The sequence below is a fragment of the Manis pentadactyla genome, chromosome 12 (assembly GCF_030020395.1).
Source record: "Manis pentadactyla isolate mManPen7 chromosome 12, mManPen7.hap1, whole genome shotgun sequence".
NCBI lineage: Eukaryota > Metazoa > Chordata > Mammalia > Pholidota > Manidae > Manis > Manis pentadactyla.
This window is the reverse complement of record NC_080030.1, coordinates 105,732,967-105,747,815: the sequence shown is the minus strand read 5'-3', so window position 1 is coordinate 105,747,815 and position 14,849 is coordinate 105,732,967. Positions and strand designations below refer to the sequence as shown.

General features: G+C 39.9%; 1 protein-coding gene across 3 annotated transcripts in view; it reads right to left on the bottom strand.

The window, feature by feature from the left end:
- LIN28B (lin-28 homolog B) overlaps nucleotides 1-14,849 on the bottom strand; it is a 121,526-nt gene that overhangs the window by 41,461 nt on the left and 65,216 nt on the right. For all 3 annotated transcript variants that reach the window (XM_057490218.1, XM_036902853.2, XM_036902852.2), the window contains one exon: nucleotides 10,954-11,138. In XM_057490218.1, coding sequence (XP_057346201.1) covers nucleotides 10,954-11,138 — 185 coding nt within the window. The remainder of the gene's footprint in view (nucleotides 1-10,953; nucleotides 11,139-14,849) is intronic.

Sequence of the window (14,849 nt, the reverse complement as noted above, 5' to 3'; positions counted from 1 at the left end):
TATTTTAAATATTTTGTAGGCTTTAAGATAAATTTGAAAGTTTTTTATGCCTGTAAGAAGTACTCAAAAAATGATGAGAGCTAGTTAAAAGGACACAGAAACCAGCTTGAAGGGGCTCCTACTGAAAATATCTGGCAACCTTGAGCATTACCATAAATAATGATGGTTACAGATGATACCACTGAAAAAAATAAAAACCCACAGTCCATACTGATACAATAAATTAATTAAAACTGAAAACGCTGAAGAAGAATGGGATATTTACATAGTCTCAAAGGATCTCCCCACAAAATGCTAGTCAATTACTAAGGGACAAAATAACTTTAAACTGAAGTAGTCCTACAGACACCGCCTTGACCAAGTGGTCAAAGACTTCAACATCAGTAAGAGGAAAAATCCAGAGTGTATGCCGTCTGACAGGACACAATGAAAGGAAATGACTTCAAAAAAATTGCCACAAAAGTAAGCTTTGGACAACTGGGGAAATTTTAATATGGACAGTGTATTACGTGCTATTAAGGAAGAATTGTAGGTTTTTTCATAAGGACGATAAGGCATGATGTTACAGTGCAATGTATTTGTAATTTTAAATAAATTTAAAAATAATTTTAATAAATTTAAAACATTGTAAAGTTTCTACAAAAATGTTTCTAATTATTGAAATATACGATATGGTTATATATGGATGTTGATCATAGCTTTTTTCTACTTTTTTGTATTCTAAAAATAATAAAAATAATCAGAAAACAGTAGGGGAAAAAACCCAGTGTAACAGAAACCAATCCAAGGGCTAGCTTTTTAAAATACAATAAAATACCTAACTAAGGTAAAATGTAAAAAAAAAAAAAAAGGCAATAGGAAGTAACAAAATCCAGAATATTTTAAGATTTTTGGGGCTACAAAATTACGATAACAAACTTGGAAATCTAGATCAAAGCACCACTTTACTCTCATTATTAAAGCTGCCCCAGGACATGGTGAATGATCACGGAAGAAATGAGGAAAGCTCCCAAAGATCTCCGAAGTCTCTTAAACATTCAGGGAGTAAATCCACGCCCCGGTTCCAGCAGTCAGTTAAACCTGTGACATCGCGTTTTCCCATTGTTTTCGTTCTTATACAGGAGTCTCTGCTTGCTTAAATATGTTATTACACTTTGTCTCTATAATTTTTTAAAAACAAGCAGCACACACGTCATGGGAAGATGGCAGCGTGAGTAGTTCAGAGGAAATATCCTTCCCAAAGCATATATACTTATGAAAATACAATAAATACAACTATTCCAAAAAGAGACACCAGTGGATGCAGTACAACAGCCAGGATACATCTACATCTGCGAGAACTCAGCATCACACGAAGGGGGTAAGATACAAGCCATGGCCAGGTAGGAACCAAAGGCTCCCCCACCCCAAAACCCTGCGGGAAGAAAGGAGTCAGAACGGGGAGGGAGTGAAAGCCCAGGACTGCTAAACAACCAGCTCTAGAAATCCGCACCCGGAATGCAGACACAAGGTGCACGGGGTGCTGGATATTAGAGAAACGGAAAAGCAAAACCTGGGAGCAGGTCCCCGCAACGAGCACCCCTGAGACAAAAGAAAAGCGGGTGCTTTCTGCCAGCCTTAAAGAGAAAGGGACCCCATAGGTGGACGAAGTTGTCCCAGCAGTTGGGAATACCGGGGAAGCTTAGGCGCCCTAAACAGAGGCAGTGCAGCTCTGAAGCCCCTCACAGGACTAGGCAGCCTGCCAGTCGTTCCTCCAACTGGCGCGGACCCCGACACATGGGCCCAGTAGCAGGAGAGTGGGAGCGCGTGCCGGGGGCAGAAGCGCTGGAAGGAACCGAGAGCAGATCCGTCCTAGCCCACGGAGGCGTGACTGAACAGTCCAGGCGTGGCTCGCGCACACTGGTGGCAGTGAAGCCAGAGCCCGGTAGCAGCCTGCACAGAAAAGCCCCGCGTGCACTGGCAGCAGAGCCAGAGGTAGCAGGCACGCTCCCAGGAGCTGACCAGAATCCCAGCTCAACACACAGCTGCCCAGGCCAGACCCAAAGGCCGCTGTTGCCACACAGCTGCCAGGCAGAGTCGTCGCTAGCAAGGAGGAGTGCACCTGGCATGCCTGCCACTCCCCGCAGGGCTCCACGCTGCTCTGACGGACACCCCACCCACAGCAGCTTAGGGGACTAACCCGGTGGCTGCTCCAGGAGGGCGGGTAACCAACACAGGCAGCGGAGAAGGGCAAGGCATCCAGAAAGCAGGAAAGGACTTTCTTCAGCTGACACACCCGCAACCTGCCTACAGCCACTGCTACCACCATGAAAAGGCAAAAAAAATTTGGTCCAGTCTAAGATAGTTACACCTGAAAAAGGATCTGCAGAGGCAGACCTAACCAGTCTGCCTGAAAAAGAATTCAAAATAAAAATCATAAACACGCAGACAGAGCTGCAGAGAAATATGCAAGAGCTAAGGGATGAAGTATGGAGGGAGATTACAGACGCCCAGAGGGAGATCACAGAAGTGAAACAAACTCTGGAAGGATTTATAAGCAGAATGGATAGGATGCAAGAGGCCATTGATGGAATAGAAACCAGAGAACAGGAACGCATAGAAGCTGACCCACAGAGAGATAAAAGGATCTCCAGGAATGAAACAATATTAAGAGAACTGTGTGACCAATCCAAAAGGAACAATATCCACATTATAGGGGTCCCAAAGGAAGAAGAGAGAGAAAAAGGGATAGAAAGTGTCTTTGAAGAAATAATTGCTGAGAACTTCCCCAAACTGGGGGAGGAAATAGTTGCTCAGACTACAGAGGCACACAGAACTCCCAAGAGATGAGATCCAAAGAGGTCAACACCAAGACACATAATAATTAAAATGGCAAAGATCAAGGACAGGGACAGACTATTAAAGGCAGCCAGAGAGAGTAAAAAGGTCACCTACAAAGGAAAACCCATCAGGCTATCATCAGACTTCTCAACAGAAACCTTACAGGCCAGAAGAGAATGGCATGATATACTTAATGCAATAAAACAGTAGGGCCTTGAAAAAAGGATACTGTATCCAGCACGATTATCATTTAAATATGAAGGAGGGATTAAACAATTCCCAGATAAGCAAAAGTTGAGGGAATTTTCCTCCCACAAACCACCTCTACAGGGTATCTTAGAGGGACTGCTCTAGATGGGAGCACTCCTAAAAAGAGCACAGAACAAAACACCCAACATATGAAGAATGGAGGAGGAGGAAAAAGAAGGGAAAGAAATAATCATCAGACTGTGTTTATAACACCTCAATAAGCGAGTGAGGTCAGACAGTAAGGTAGTAAACACGCTAACCTTGTACCTTTGGTAACCACAAATCTAAAGCCTGCAATGGCAATAAGTACATATCTTTCAGTAATCACCCTAAATGTAAATGGACTGAATGCACCAATCCAAAGACACAGAGTAATAGAATGGATAAAAAAGCAAGACCCATCTATATGCTGCTTACAAGAGACTCACCTCAAACCCAAAGACATGCACAGATTAAAAGTCAAGGGTTGGAGAAAGATACTATACGCAAACAACAGAGAGAAAAAAGCAGGACAAAATAGACTTCAAAATAAAGAAAGTAACAAGAGATAAAGAAGGACATTACATAATGATAAAGGGCTCAGTCCAACAAGAGGATATAACCATTATAAACATATATGCACCCAATACAGTAGCACCAATATATGTGAAACAAATACTAACAGAATTAAAGGAGGAAATAGAATGCAATGCATTCATTTTGGGAGACTTTAACACACCACTCACTCCAAAGGACAGATCCACCAGACAGAAAATAAGTAAGGACACAGAGGCACTGAACAACACACTAGAACAGATGGACCTAATAGACATCTATAGAACTCTACATCCAAAAGCAACAGGATACACATTCTTCTCAAGAGCACATGGAACATTCTCCAGAATAGACCACATACTAGGCCACAAAATGAACCTCAGTAAATTCCAAAAGATTGAAATCCTACCAGCCAACTTTTCAGACCACAAAGGTATAAAACTAGAAATGAATTGTACAAAGAAAGCAAAAAGGCTCACAAACACATGGAGGCTTAACAACATGCTCCTAAATAATCAATGGATCAATGACCAAATTAAAATGGAGATCCAGCAATATATGGAAACAAATGACAATAACACAAAGCCCCAACTTCTGTGGGACGCAGCAAAAGCAGTCTTAAGAGGAAAGTATATAGCAATCCAGGCATATTTAAAGAAGGAAGAACAATCCCAAATGAATAGTCTAATGTCACAATTTTTGAAATTGGAAAAAGAAGACCAAATGAGGCCTAAGGTCAACAGAAGGAGGGACATAGTAAAGATCCAAGAATAAATAAATAAAATTGAGAAGAATAAAACAATAGAAAAAAATCAATGAAACCAACAGCTGGTTCTTTGAGAAAATAAACAAAATAGATAAGCCTCTAGTCAGACTTTTTAAGAGAAAAAGAGAGTCAACACACATCAACAGAATTAGAAACAAGAAAGGAAAAATCACGACGGACCCCACAGAAATACAAAGAATTATTAGAGAATACTATGAAAATCTCTATGCTAAGAAGCTGGAAAACTTAGGAGAAATGGACTTCTTAGAAAAATACAACCTTCCAAGACTGACCCAGAAAGAATCAGAAAATCTAAACAGACCAATTACCAGCAACAAAATTGAAGCGGTATTCAAAAAACTACCAAAGAACAAAACCCCCGGAGCGAAATGGATTTACCTCGGAATTTTATCAGACATACAGACAAGACATAATACTCATACTCCTTAAAGTTTTCCAAAAAACAGAAGAGGAGGGAATACTCCCAAACTAATTCTATGAAGCTGACATCACCCTAATATCAAAACCAGGCAAAGACCCCACCAAAAAAGAAAACTATAGACCAATATCTCTGATGAATGTAGATGCAAAAATACTCAAGAAAATATTAGCAAACCAAATTCAAAACTACATCAAGAGGATCATACACCATGACCAAGTGGGATTCATCCCAGGGATGCAAGGATGGTACAACATTCGAAAATCCATCAACATCATCCACCACATCAACAAAAAGAAAAACAAAAACCACGTGATCATCTCCACAGATGCTGAAAAAGCATTTGACAAAATTCAACATCCATTCATGATAAAAACTCTCAGCAAAATGGGAATAGAGGGCAAGTACCTCAACATAATAAAGGCCATATATCGTAAACCCACAGCCAACATTATACTGAACAGCTAGAAGCTGAAAGCTTTTCCTCTGTGATCGGGAACAAGACAGAGATGCCCACTCTCCCTACTGTTATTCAACATAGTACTGGAGGTCCTAGCCACGGCAATCAGACAAAACAAAGAAATACAAGAAATCCAGATTGGTAAAGAAGAAGTCAAACTGTCACTATTTGCAGATGACATGATACTGTACATAAAAAAACCCTAAAGACTCCACTGCAAAACTACTAGAACTAATATCGGAATACAGCAAAGTTGCAGGATACAGAATTAACACACAGAAATCTGTAGCTTTCCTATACACTAACTATGAACTAATAGAAAGAGAAATCAGGAAAACAATTCCATTCACAATAGCATCAAAAAGAATAAAATACCTAGGAATAAACCTAACCAAGGAAGTGAAAGACCTATACCCTGAAAACTACAAGACACTCTTAAGAGAAATTAAAGAAGACACTAACAAGTGGAAACTCATCCCATGTTCCTGGCTAGGAAGAATTTATATCGTCAAAATGGCCATCCTGCCCATAGCAATATACAGATTCGATGCAATCCCTATCAAATTACCAACAGCATTCTTCAATGAACTGGAACAAACAGTTCAAAAATTCATATGGAACCGTCAAAGACCTCGAATAGCCAACGCAATCCTGAGAAGGAAGAATAAAGTGGGGGGGATCTCACTCCCCAACTTCAAGCTCTACTATAAAGCCACACTAATCAAGACAATTTGGTACTGGCACAAGAACAGAGCCACAGACCAATGGAACAGAATAGAGACTCCAGACATTAACCCAAACATATATGGCTAATTAATATTTGATAAAGGAGCCGTGGACATACAATGGGGAAATGAAAGTCTCTTCAACAGATGGTGCTGGCAAAACTGGACAGCTACATGTAAGAGAATGAAACTGGATCACTGTCTAACCCCATACACAAAAGTAAACTCCAGATGGATCAAAGACCTGAATGTAAGTCATGAAACCATAAAACTCTTAAAAAAAAACATAGGCAAAAATCTCATGGACATAAACATGAGTGACTTCTTCATGAACATATCTCCCCGGGCAAGGGAAACAAAGGCAAAAATGAACAAGTGGGACTATATCAAGCTAAAAACCTTCTGTACAGCAAAGGACACCATCAATAGGACAAAAAGGTATCCTACAGTATGGGAGAATATATTCATAAATGACAGATCCAATGAAGGATTGACATTCAAAATATATAAAGAGCTCACACGCCTCAACAAACAAAAAGCAAATAATCCAATTAAAAAATGGGCAGAGCTGAATAGACAGTTCTCTAAAGAAGAAATCCAGATGGCCAACAGGCACATGAAAAGATGCTCCACATCACTTGTCATCAGAGAAATGCAAATTAAAACCACAGTGAGGTATCACCTCACACCAGTAAGGATGGCTGCCATCATCGAAAAGACAAACAACAACAAATGTTGGCAAGGTTGTGGAGAAAGGGGAACCCTCCTACACTGCTGGTGGGAATGTAAACTAGTTCAACCATTGTGGAAAGCAGTATGGAGGTTCCTCAGAATGCCAAAATAGAAATACCATTTGACCCAGGAATTTCACTTCTAGGAATTTACCCTAAGAATGCAGCACTCCAGTTTGAAAAAAGCATATGCACCCCTATGTTTACCGCTGCACTGTTTACAATAGCCAAGATATGGAAGCAACCTAAATGTCCATCAGTAGATGAATGGTTAAGAAGATGCAGTACATATACATAATGGAATATTACGCAGCCATAAGAAAAAAAACAGATCCTACCATTTGCAACAACATGGATGGTGCTAAAGGGTATTATGCTCAGTGAAATAAGCCAAGTGGGGAAGGACAAGTACCAAATGATTTCACTCATATGTGGAGTATAAGAACGAAGGATAACTGAAGGAACAAAACAGCAGCAGAATCACAGGACCCAAGAATGGACTAATAGTTACCAAAGGGAAAGGGACTGGGGAGGACAGGTGGGAAGGGAGGGATACGGGCAGGGAAGAAGAAAGGGGGCATTACGATTAGCATGTATAGTGCATGGGGGACACGGGGAGGGCTGCACAACACAGAGAAGACAAGTAGTGATTTTACAGCATCTTACTGCGCAGATGGACAGTGACTGTGAAGTGGTATATGGGGGGGACTTGGTGAAGGGGGGAACCTAGTAAACATGTTCTTTCTGTAATTGTAGATTAATGATACCAAAATAAAAGAAAAAAAAAAAACAAGCAGCACATGGAAAACTGGAATTGCTAATCTGAGAGACAAACATTTTAGACATCCTGAACTTAGCCAGTTGGAAATCATAGATAACAAAGGTGTAAAAGCTTTCATCACAATTAGACATACAACCAACGTTAAGGAGTGTGAGCAGTTACCCTCTGACCACCACCAGCCTTCTAGTAAGTGTCCCACCTACAGCGATTCTTTGACGCCCCTTTTCAAAGCACAGGCCATAAGCCTGCCACTATGACCGCTCCCGTGCATACACCCTTGGAGCCCCTGATTCTCTCCTGGGTTATTCTCAACTAGGAGAGCCCCAACTCTACGTAAGCCCATCTTTCTGCCTATTTCACAGCTGTAGCCATGAAGTCAACTATGACTGAAGGGAAAACACAATCGTATCGACTGACTTTTGACTTGACATTCATGCTCACTCCCCTTAAGTGGATTTTCTGCATAGCCTGGAATTCTACCTTTTCTCCCTAAGGTGTTGTGTTCACTCTTACTTTTCCATTCCATACCTCCTCCTTCGTTTTTAAACACCCAGACCTCCTCTTCTACTGTCATTCTCAGTTGATAACCGTCTCCAAATTTCACTAAGGTAAATAGAAAAAGGTGAGAAATCTCACCTTACCCCGTCTGCCTGCCCATAGGCTGGGTGGGCCTCGCCCCCAGCTGGGAAGGGCGGACCGCCTGCCCTCCTGCGGCTAGCAGCTCTCTCGGCTGTGCCTTAAACACCACCCTCCCTCGCTCGCGCGGACATCACGCCGGCAATCGCCCTCTCGCGTGCTCAGTCTCCCAGTTCGCCTAGGCCTCTCCCACGGACACAGAAACATGGTCGGATTTCTTCTCAACTGCTTCATTTTCCTGCTCCCATTTATAGGAAAACAAAAACGCGTCTACACTTAATGTCTCCTCTTCCTCTCCTTTCCTTCTGTTAAACACATCCCACTTCGGTTTTTATTCCCAACCAGTCCACTGAATCTGATCTTGTCACTTCACCAAATTTCCCTGTGGTCAAGTCTTGATGTCACCTTCATCATTTCACCCTGAGCGCCACTTAGCACACCTGACACCCTCTCCTTGGAATACTTCTTTCCCTGTTTTCTGAGACAAAAGCCTCTCTTGATTCTCCTGTTTCCCTCCTTCTTACTTAGGGCCCTTTGCCACTCCTCCTCCTCCTCTTGACCCCTAAATGCCAGAATGCCCCCAGGGCTCAGTCCTCTCTCTCTTTCTTTTTTTATGTATACTCACCAGATGGTGCTCTCATTTGGTGTTAAGGCTGTAAATATCTTTTTGCTTAATATTGCCAAATTTCTCATCTCTAGCCACGGAACTCCATACATTTGCACTTGGATGTCCGTTACACATCTCCAATTAAACAAATCTACATTTAACTTAGTGATATTAATTAATAATAAACCATATTTCTGGTTTCTTGCTCCTCCCCCAGTCTTCTCCATCTTGGTAAATGGTCCATCTTTCTAACTGGTCAGACCAAACAAACCTTGGAGTCATCCTGAACATTCACTTTCTCACAGTCCATTATCTAATCCAATAGGAAATCCTGTTGTCTCTTGCCAGGATTTTCGTTTACCACCGTGACCGTCCCGGACTGAACGACCGTTATCTCCTTCCCGTGCTCCTGAGCTGCCTCCCGAGTGGTCTCAGCTTCCGTCCCGGCCTCTCCCCTTTGTGCTGCCAACACAGCTGCCAGAATGGTACTCGAAGGAGGTAAATCAGCGCATACTACATTTCAACTCAAAATTTTCCAATGACTTCCCCATCTCCCCCAAATCGAAATCCTTACTGTGGCTAACAAGGTCGCACCATGAGGAAATGTCCTGCTGTCTTACAAGATCTTTACTCTCAGCCTCAACTACTCTCCCCGTACTGACTCCAATCCAGCATACATGTAAAAACATGCCAGAACCATAGGGAAAGATTTTACCTAAAAGATAAGGAAAAAAAAAGGACTTTATTTTTTCTTTGCTTTACCTGCATGTGTGTATGTATGTGTATACTATCTTCACGAGCAGAAAACCACTTTAATGGTTAAGCGTACAATTATACTTTTGCACATTTTCATGGAATTTCCTTTATACAAAATAGCTCCTAAAAATATAGACAGAAATTGAATTTATTGTCCTATGATGGCTTTTCAAGCATGTGGGAAAATATGGACTAGGTAATCAGTGCTGTAGAGAGAACTAACTAGTAATCTGGAGAGAAAAGGAAAGCTATTATCCTTATAACCATCTCCTCAAGAACAAAATACAAAGAGAAGAGAGGTACGTATAAAAGACAAACTAATAAAAATTCTGTAAGAAAACGTAGATGAAGATGGCATGTTTTTCATTCGGTAGCTTGGAAAAGCAGATAGAAGTCAGTCAGGTAGCATTAAGTAGAGAGTGACAGACTTGCCTGCTTAAAAATTCAGAACTTCAGAAGTATTTTTAAAAGCTACTATAATTAAAGCTAAAATACATTTCACAAGTTGAAAAAATTATTTATCTTATTTGAGACAAAAAGTTAATGTCATAAATACACAAGAGAAGGAGATGGCAGACCCATCTACTGGTCTCTGCTCCCAGCTCCTGGCACAGAACTAGAACCCTTGCAATTTCCTAGGTGGTAACATTTAGGAGCATCTCTCATTCGAATACTGGTCTTTGACCTCTGTTCCTGACACAGTACTCTCGGGAAACCCTTGCAATTTCCTGGTGATAGGGAAATTTTGTTCTCATGAGGCAAATCTGGGTGGGCTCCTGGATGGCTCCTGGAAGGGGCTGGTCGCCAGAAAGACCACACCAGGATTAGAAGCCTGGAATTTTCAACCCAGTCCCCCATTTTCTTGATAAGGGAGAAGGGCTGAAAATAGAGTTAATGATCAGGCATGTCTATATAAGGTTGTGTCGATATAAGCCTCCATAAAATCCCCAAAGTACAGGATTCAGAGAGTTTCCAGACAGGTGGACATATCCACACAGGGAAGGAGATACAGCCCAACTCCACCTCAACAGAAGCTCCTGGGCTGGGGACTCTCCCAGACCTCACGCTGCATATCTCTTCATCTGGCTATTGATCTGTATCCTTTACCACATCCTTTAATTAACTGTAAATGTAAGTGCTTCCCTGAGTTCTGTGAGCCACTCTAGCAAATTAATGGAACCTGAGGAGGGGCTGATGGGATTATTCAGTGCGCACAGCGGAATGCTTGGTTAGGTACATTCTGCAGACAGTTCAAACTGCAAGATAGCCTATATTCCTGATATCCCAGAATATTCCTGATATTCAGCCTATTCAACCATGTGGTGCCGGCATTTCATTTTATTTTGGCTAGACTATATAAAATCCGATATAGTAATAAAAATATAAATAAATGTTCATACATCTTTTCCAATAGAGTAAGTTTGTAAATTAACAAAGTAAAGTGATTACCTATCTCCCTTTGGTTTTCTCTTTTGTAGTGTCTTTCCTTTGGGTCTTCTTTCGCTTCCTAAACAGGGGGTCCCACCAGGTCCTGTTACCCGTATTGACTCAAGGCCTTTGGAAGATTTCTTAAATGTGAATTCCACTGGTTCTCCTTCTTTTAGGCTTCTAAATCCTTCCATGAACAATTTGCTCTGCAAAAAGCAGGGGAGGGAGGCAGGGAGAGAGAAAGAGAGACCACGATTATCAGTACTTTATAAATTATCTCTATGATTTTAAGATTAACATGGCAAGAAGTTCTCTGTCATCCATTACAGAGTATAAAGTCTTTTTTTTTTTTTTAAGTTCGGTCAAAGTTATACCATTTAAGGATTTCCTGTTGCAATGCTGGCAGTGGGAGAACAAATCAATACCATTTTTTAAGGCAATCTGGCAATACTTACAAAAATTTAAATGTGCATAGTCTTTGACCCAGCAACTCCACTTCAAGGACTGTCCTACAGACATACTCACACAAAGATTAAAGAAAAAAAAAGACCTATATCAAAATTTACTACAGCACTGTCTGATAAAAAAATTACAACTACCCTATTGTACATCAATGGGCAACTCATTAAATAAATTTTAGTGGAATAACATAATGTAACATTGACTCATTAAAGGAAGATCTACATGTATAGATCTACATGTATAATGTGGGAGAATAAACAAGTAATATTGCTGAGTGAAAAAGTTATGGGTAAAGAACACTGTGTCTATCTATCGTAATGTCATCTATGCAAAGAAAATTTTAAAAGAAACATATTTATTTATGTAGAGATGGGGTCTAGAACAATAGATTTAGCAAATCATAAACAGACATTTTCTCTGGTCCTTTTTGGGAAAGTGGGGAAGCTATTTGATATACACATGATTGTATTTTTTGAGTATTTTATAATTTGAAAAAAAGTAAGACTTTTTATAATTTGAAAGCTAGTTGATTTCTGGGGGGAAAAAGATTTATTATTGCAAAAGTATAACCTTGGTTACAAATATTAATTGGCTCTTTCAAGCTTTCACCAATGTGCCAATTCAAAATATACTAAAAATAAGTCACTGGTTTTATTGATTTCTTCAAACTCCCTGTGTAGGTTTCACAGATCTACTCTGGAATATCATGTAGTTTTAAAGACCTTCCTGAATTTGGGGGCAAAAGAAAGCAAAATTAAACATGGTAGGAGACCTTAGCTCAAGCTCAGCCTAATAGCCATGCAACACTGAATGAGCCATTTTATCACTTTGTGTTTATCTGTAAATTTTAGGGATCTGAGCTAGCCACATGTGTTCTGAGGAACAACAGTTCAGAAAACACTCAGTGAAAAAAGGATTTTGTGGTCAAATAAGTTTCTGAAATGGTGTATGTTGTTTCTCCTTATTTCAGGCACATTAGCATATTAATGTCTCTGACTTTGCATCCTCTCCCCCACCACCATGAAATAAAAATCTTGTTTGACTGTGTTTACTTAACCCAGCAATTTCCCTACCTAATTGATCCCAGAGCCCTTTCTTTAAAACTGCAGATGACTAGCATACTTTGGGAAATACCAGGCCAGAAAGTCTTCACCCCTCCCAAGCCCATGACTCTAAAGGCAGTTAAGTAATTACACACAACCAAATAATTACATGGAACACATAAAAACAACTCTTCAAAATTCAACGCAACAGGAGACACTATTCATTGTGAAGGTAATATGATACATGACAACAGGGTTTCTAGTGCAGGTCATCTGACACTGCAAAACCCTTCACCTGGAGTCTGCATTTGGCAGCACCTTTTCTGTTGTCTGATGCTATGTAGAAATCAGAAAAAAAAAAATCACAACTGCCTACACTCAAAAAAAATCATATTTTCTAAAACTTTAACATCTCCAAATCTTCTATTATTTTCCTCATAGGTATCTCTTCACTAATTATAAAGTTATTTTTCTTTCTTTTCTAACTCCCCACTCAAGAAAGTTCAGATTATCAAATTAGATAAAGAGGACCATAGGTCAACTACAGCTATTAAGAGAAGGAAGAGAGAGCAGTTTTAATTACAGCTATCAAATGTTCACATTTTGTTTCTGTAATAATTTTATCACTTCCTTATCTCTGCACAGTCCTGGTGGATGGGTGCACTTAATTTGATTTTATTTTCTATTATTACAATTTTTGACAAGTATAAGTACACTTATAAATCTAAAGTAAAATTCCCCTCTTACGATCATGAAGTTCTGGCTATTACTGATGATGATCTAAAAGAATAATATTTAAATTTCATCATGTACTACTCCTCTATCCTTAAATTACTACATGAGGCAACTGAGATTCCTAGTATTTGGCAACTTAATAATATTCCAAAGAAACTGTAATGGCTTTGTAAGAAAACAAAACAAGGAACCACAGAGAATATTCTATCTCTGCTATGACATCAAAATTGCTACTATGTAGGTGGGAAAGATTTGTTCAAAGGTGGGGAATTAGCTCTTTATATTTCTTCACAAAAATTAACTTTTTCCCTTGTCTTGAAAAATTTTATTAAAGGTGCCTCCATTTTTCCAGTCACACTGGTTCCAATCCTTACTTTTATCCAAACCATTAAATAACTCTTGTGGTTCTTACTTCATGAACTGTTTCATCTGCCCCAACCATTTGATTGGATTGCCACTGACCTACTTCTGGTCCTAACTATCTCCTGCCTGGGTAGGTGTAACAGTTTCTTCACTGGTATTTTAGCATCGAGGTTACATCCTCCCTACTCTGTAGCATCTCCCACACCTGCATATTCTCTCTGAATAAATCTAGCCTGTTAGGCTCCTGTCTCAAAAACCTACAATACCGCTCTTAGATCGTAGGGGAGACGATTCATAATCTTACCTTCTAGTTCTATTTCCCACTTCCCATTTCTCTAAAACACAGCCCCTCCATTCATAAAGCTGCTGACTTGTACTTTCTGAACACACTTCAGGTTTTCTCATCTCTGTCCTCCTGTGTAAGCTGGTGGGGATGCACTCTTCTAGTCAGGGCTATCAAAATCATACAATTCAAGGCATAATTCAAATGACCCTTTATGCAACCATTCTCAATTGCTCCAGGTTGGAAATTCTCTCCTCTTTCACTAAGTGATTCTTTAATACAGTTTTTAAAATACACTGCTGTGTAATGCAGACCTTGGTGTATGCTGTACTTGTGTGCTCTTCGGTATTTATCTTCTCCCGAAGGGCAGGGATTGTGATATATATCTTAGTATTTCCCAAAGGGCTTAGCATAATGCCTGAGAATAGCTGTCATTCAATAAGTACTTAACAGCATTGTAAATGCAGCATCAGTAAGATCTTTAAGGATTATTTCAAGTCCAACTCCCACTTGAAATAAAGGTGAACTGAACTCTAAGGAGTTAAGTGAGTTGCTCATGCAAAGTCAAATTTTGCAACTCATATTTCTACTATAAAATAACTTCTCATTTTTAATGTCAAGGTGACACTGTGTATGGTACAATTTAGAACAAAATGCTGATAGGATTATAATGGTTCACGTAATAATGTTATTCTCTGACTCCATAGAGAAGTTAATATGGATCTATTTTCCTGTTCTTCCTTCTACCCATTATTTTCTAATCATCCTCATGATAAGCCTCATAATCCATGATGTTGTTGCCCATGTAAACCAGGAATGCAGACTGACGTAGGTTTTAGTTTAATCTGTACGTAAGACCTGCTTACGGCAGATCTTTTAGTCTCTTGGCTTACAACGTCATCTGAGACAACTGTTTGGACAAAATAGGATTTTATTCTCTATGAAGAGAATCACAATTATTGAGTGAATAAATGAACAAAGGAATGACCAAATGAATGAGAAAGCATTTAGAAGAAACTGCTAACATGCTG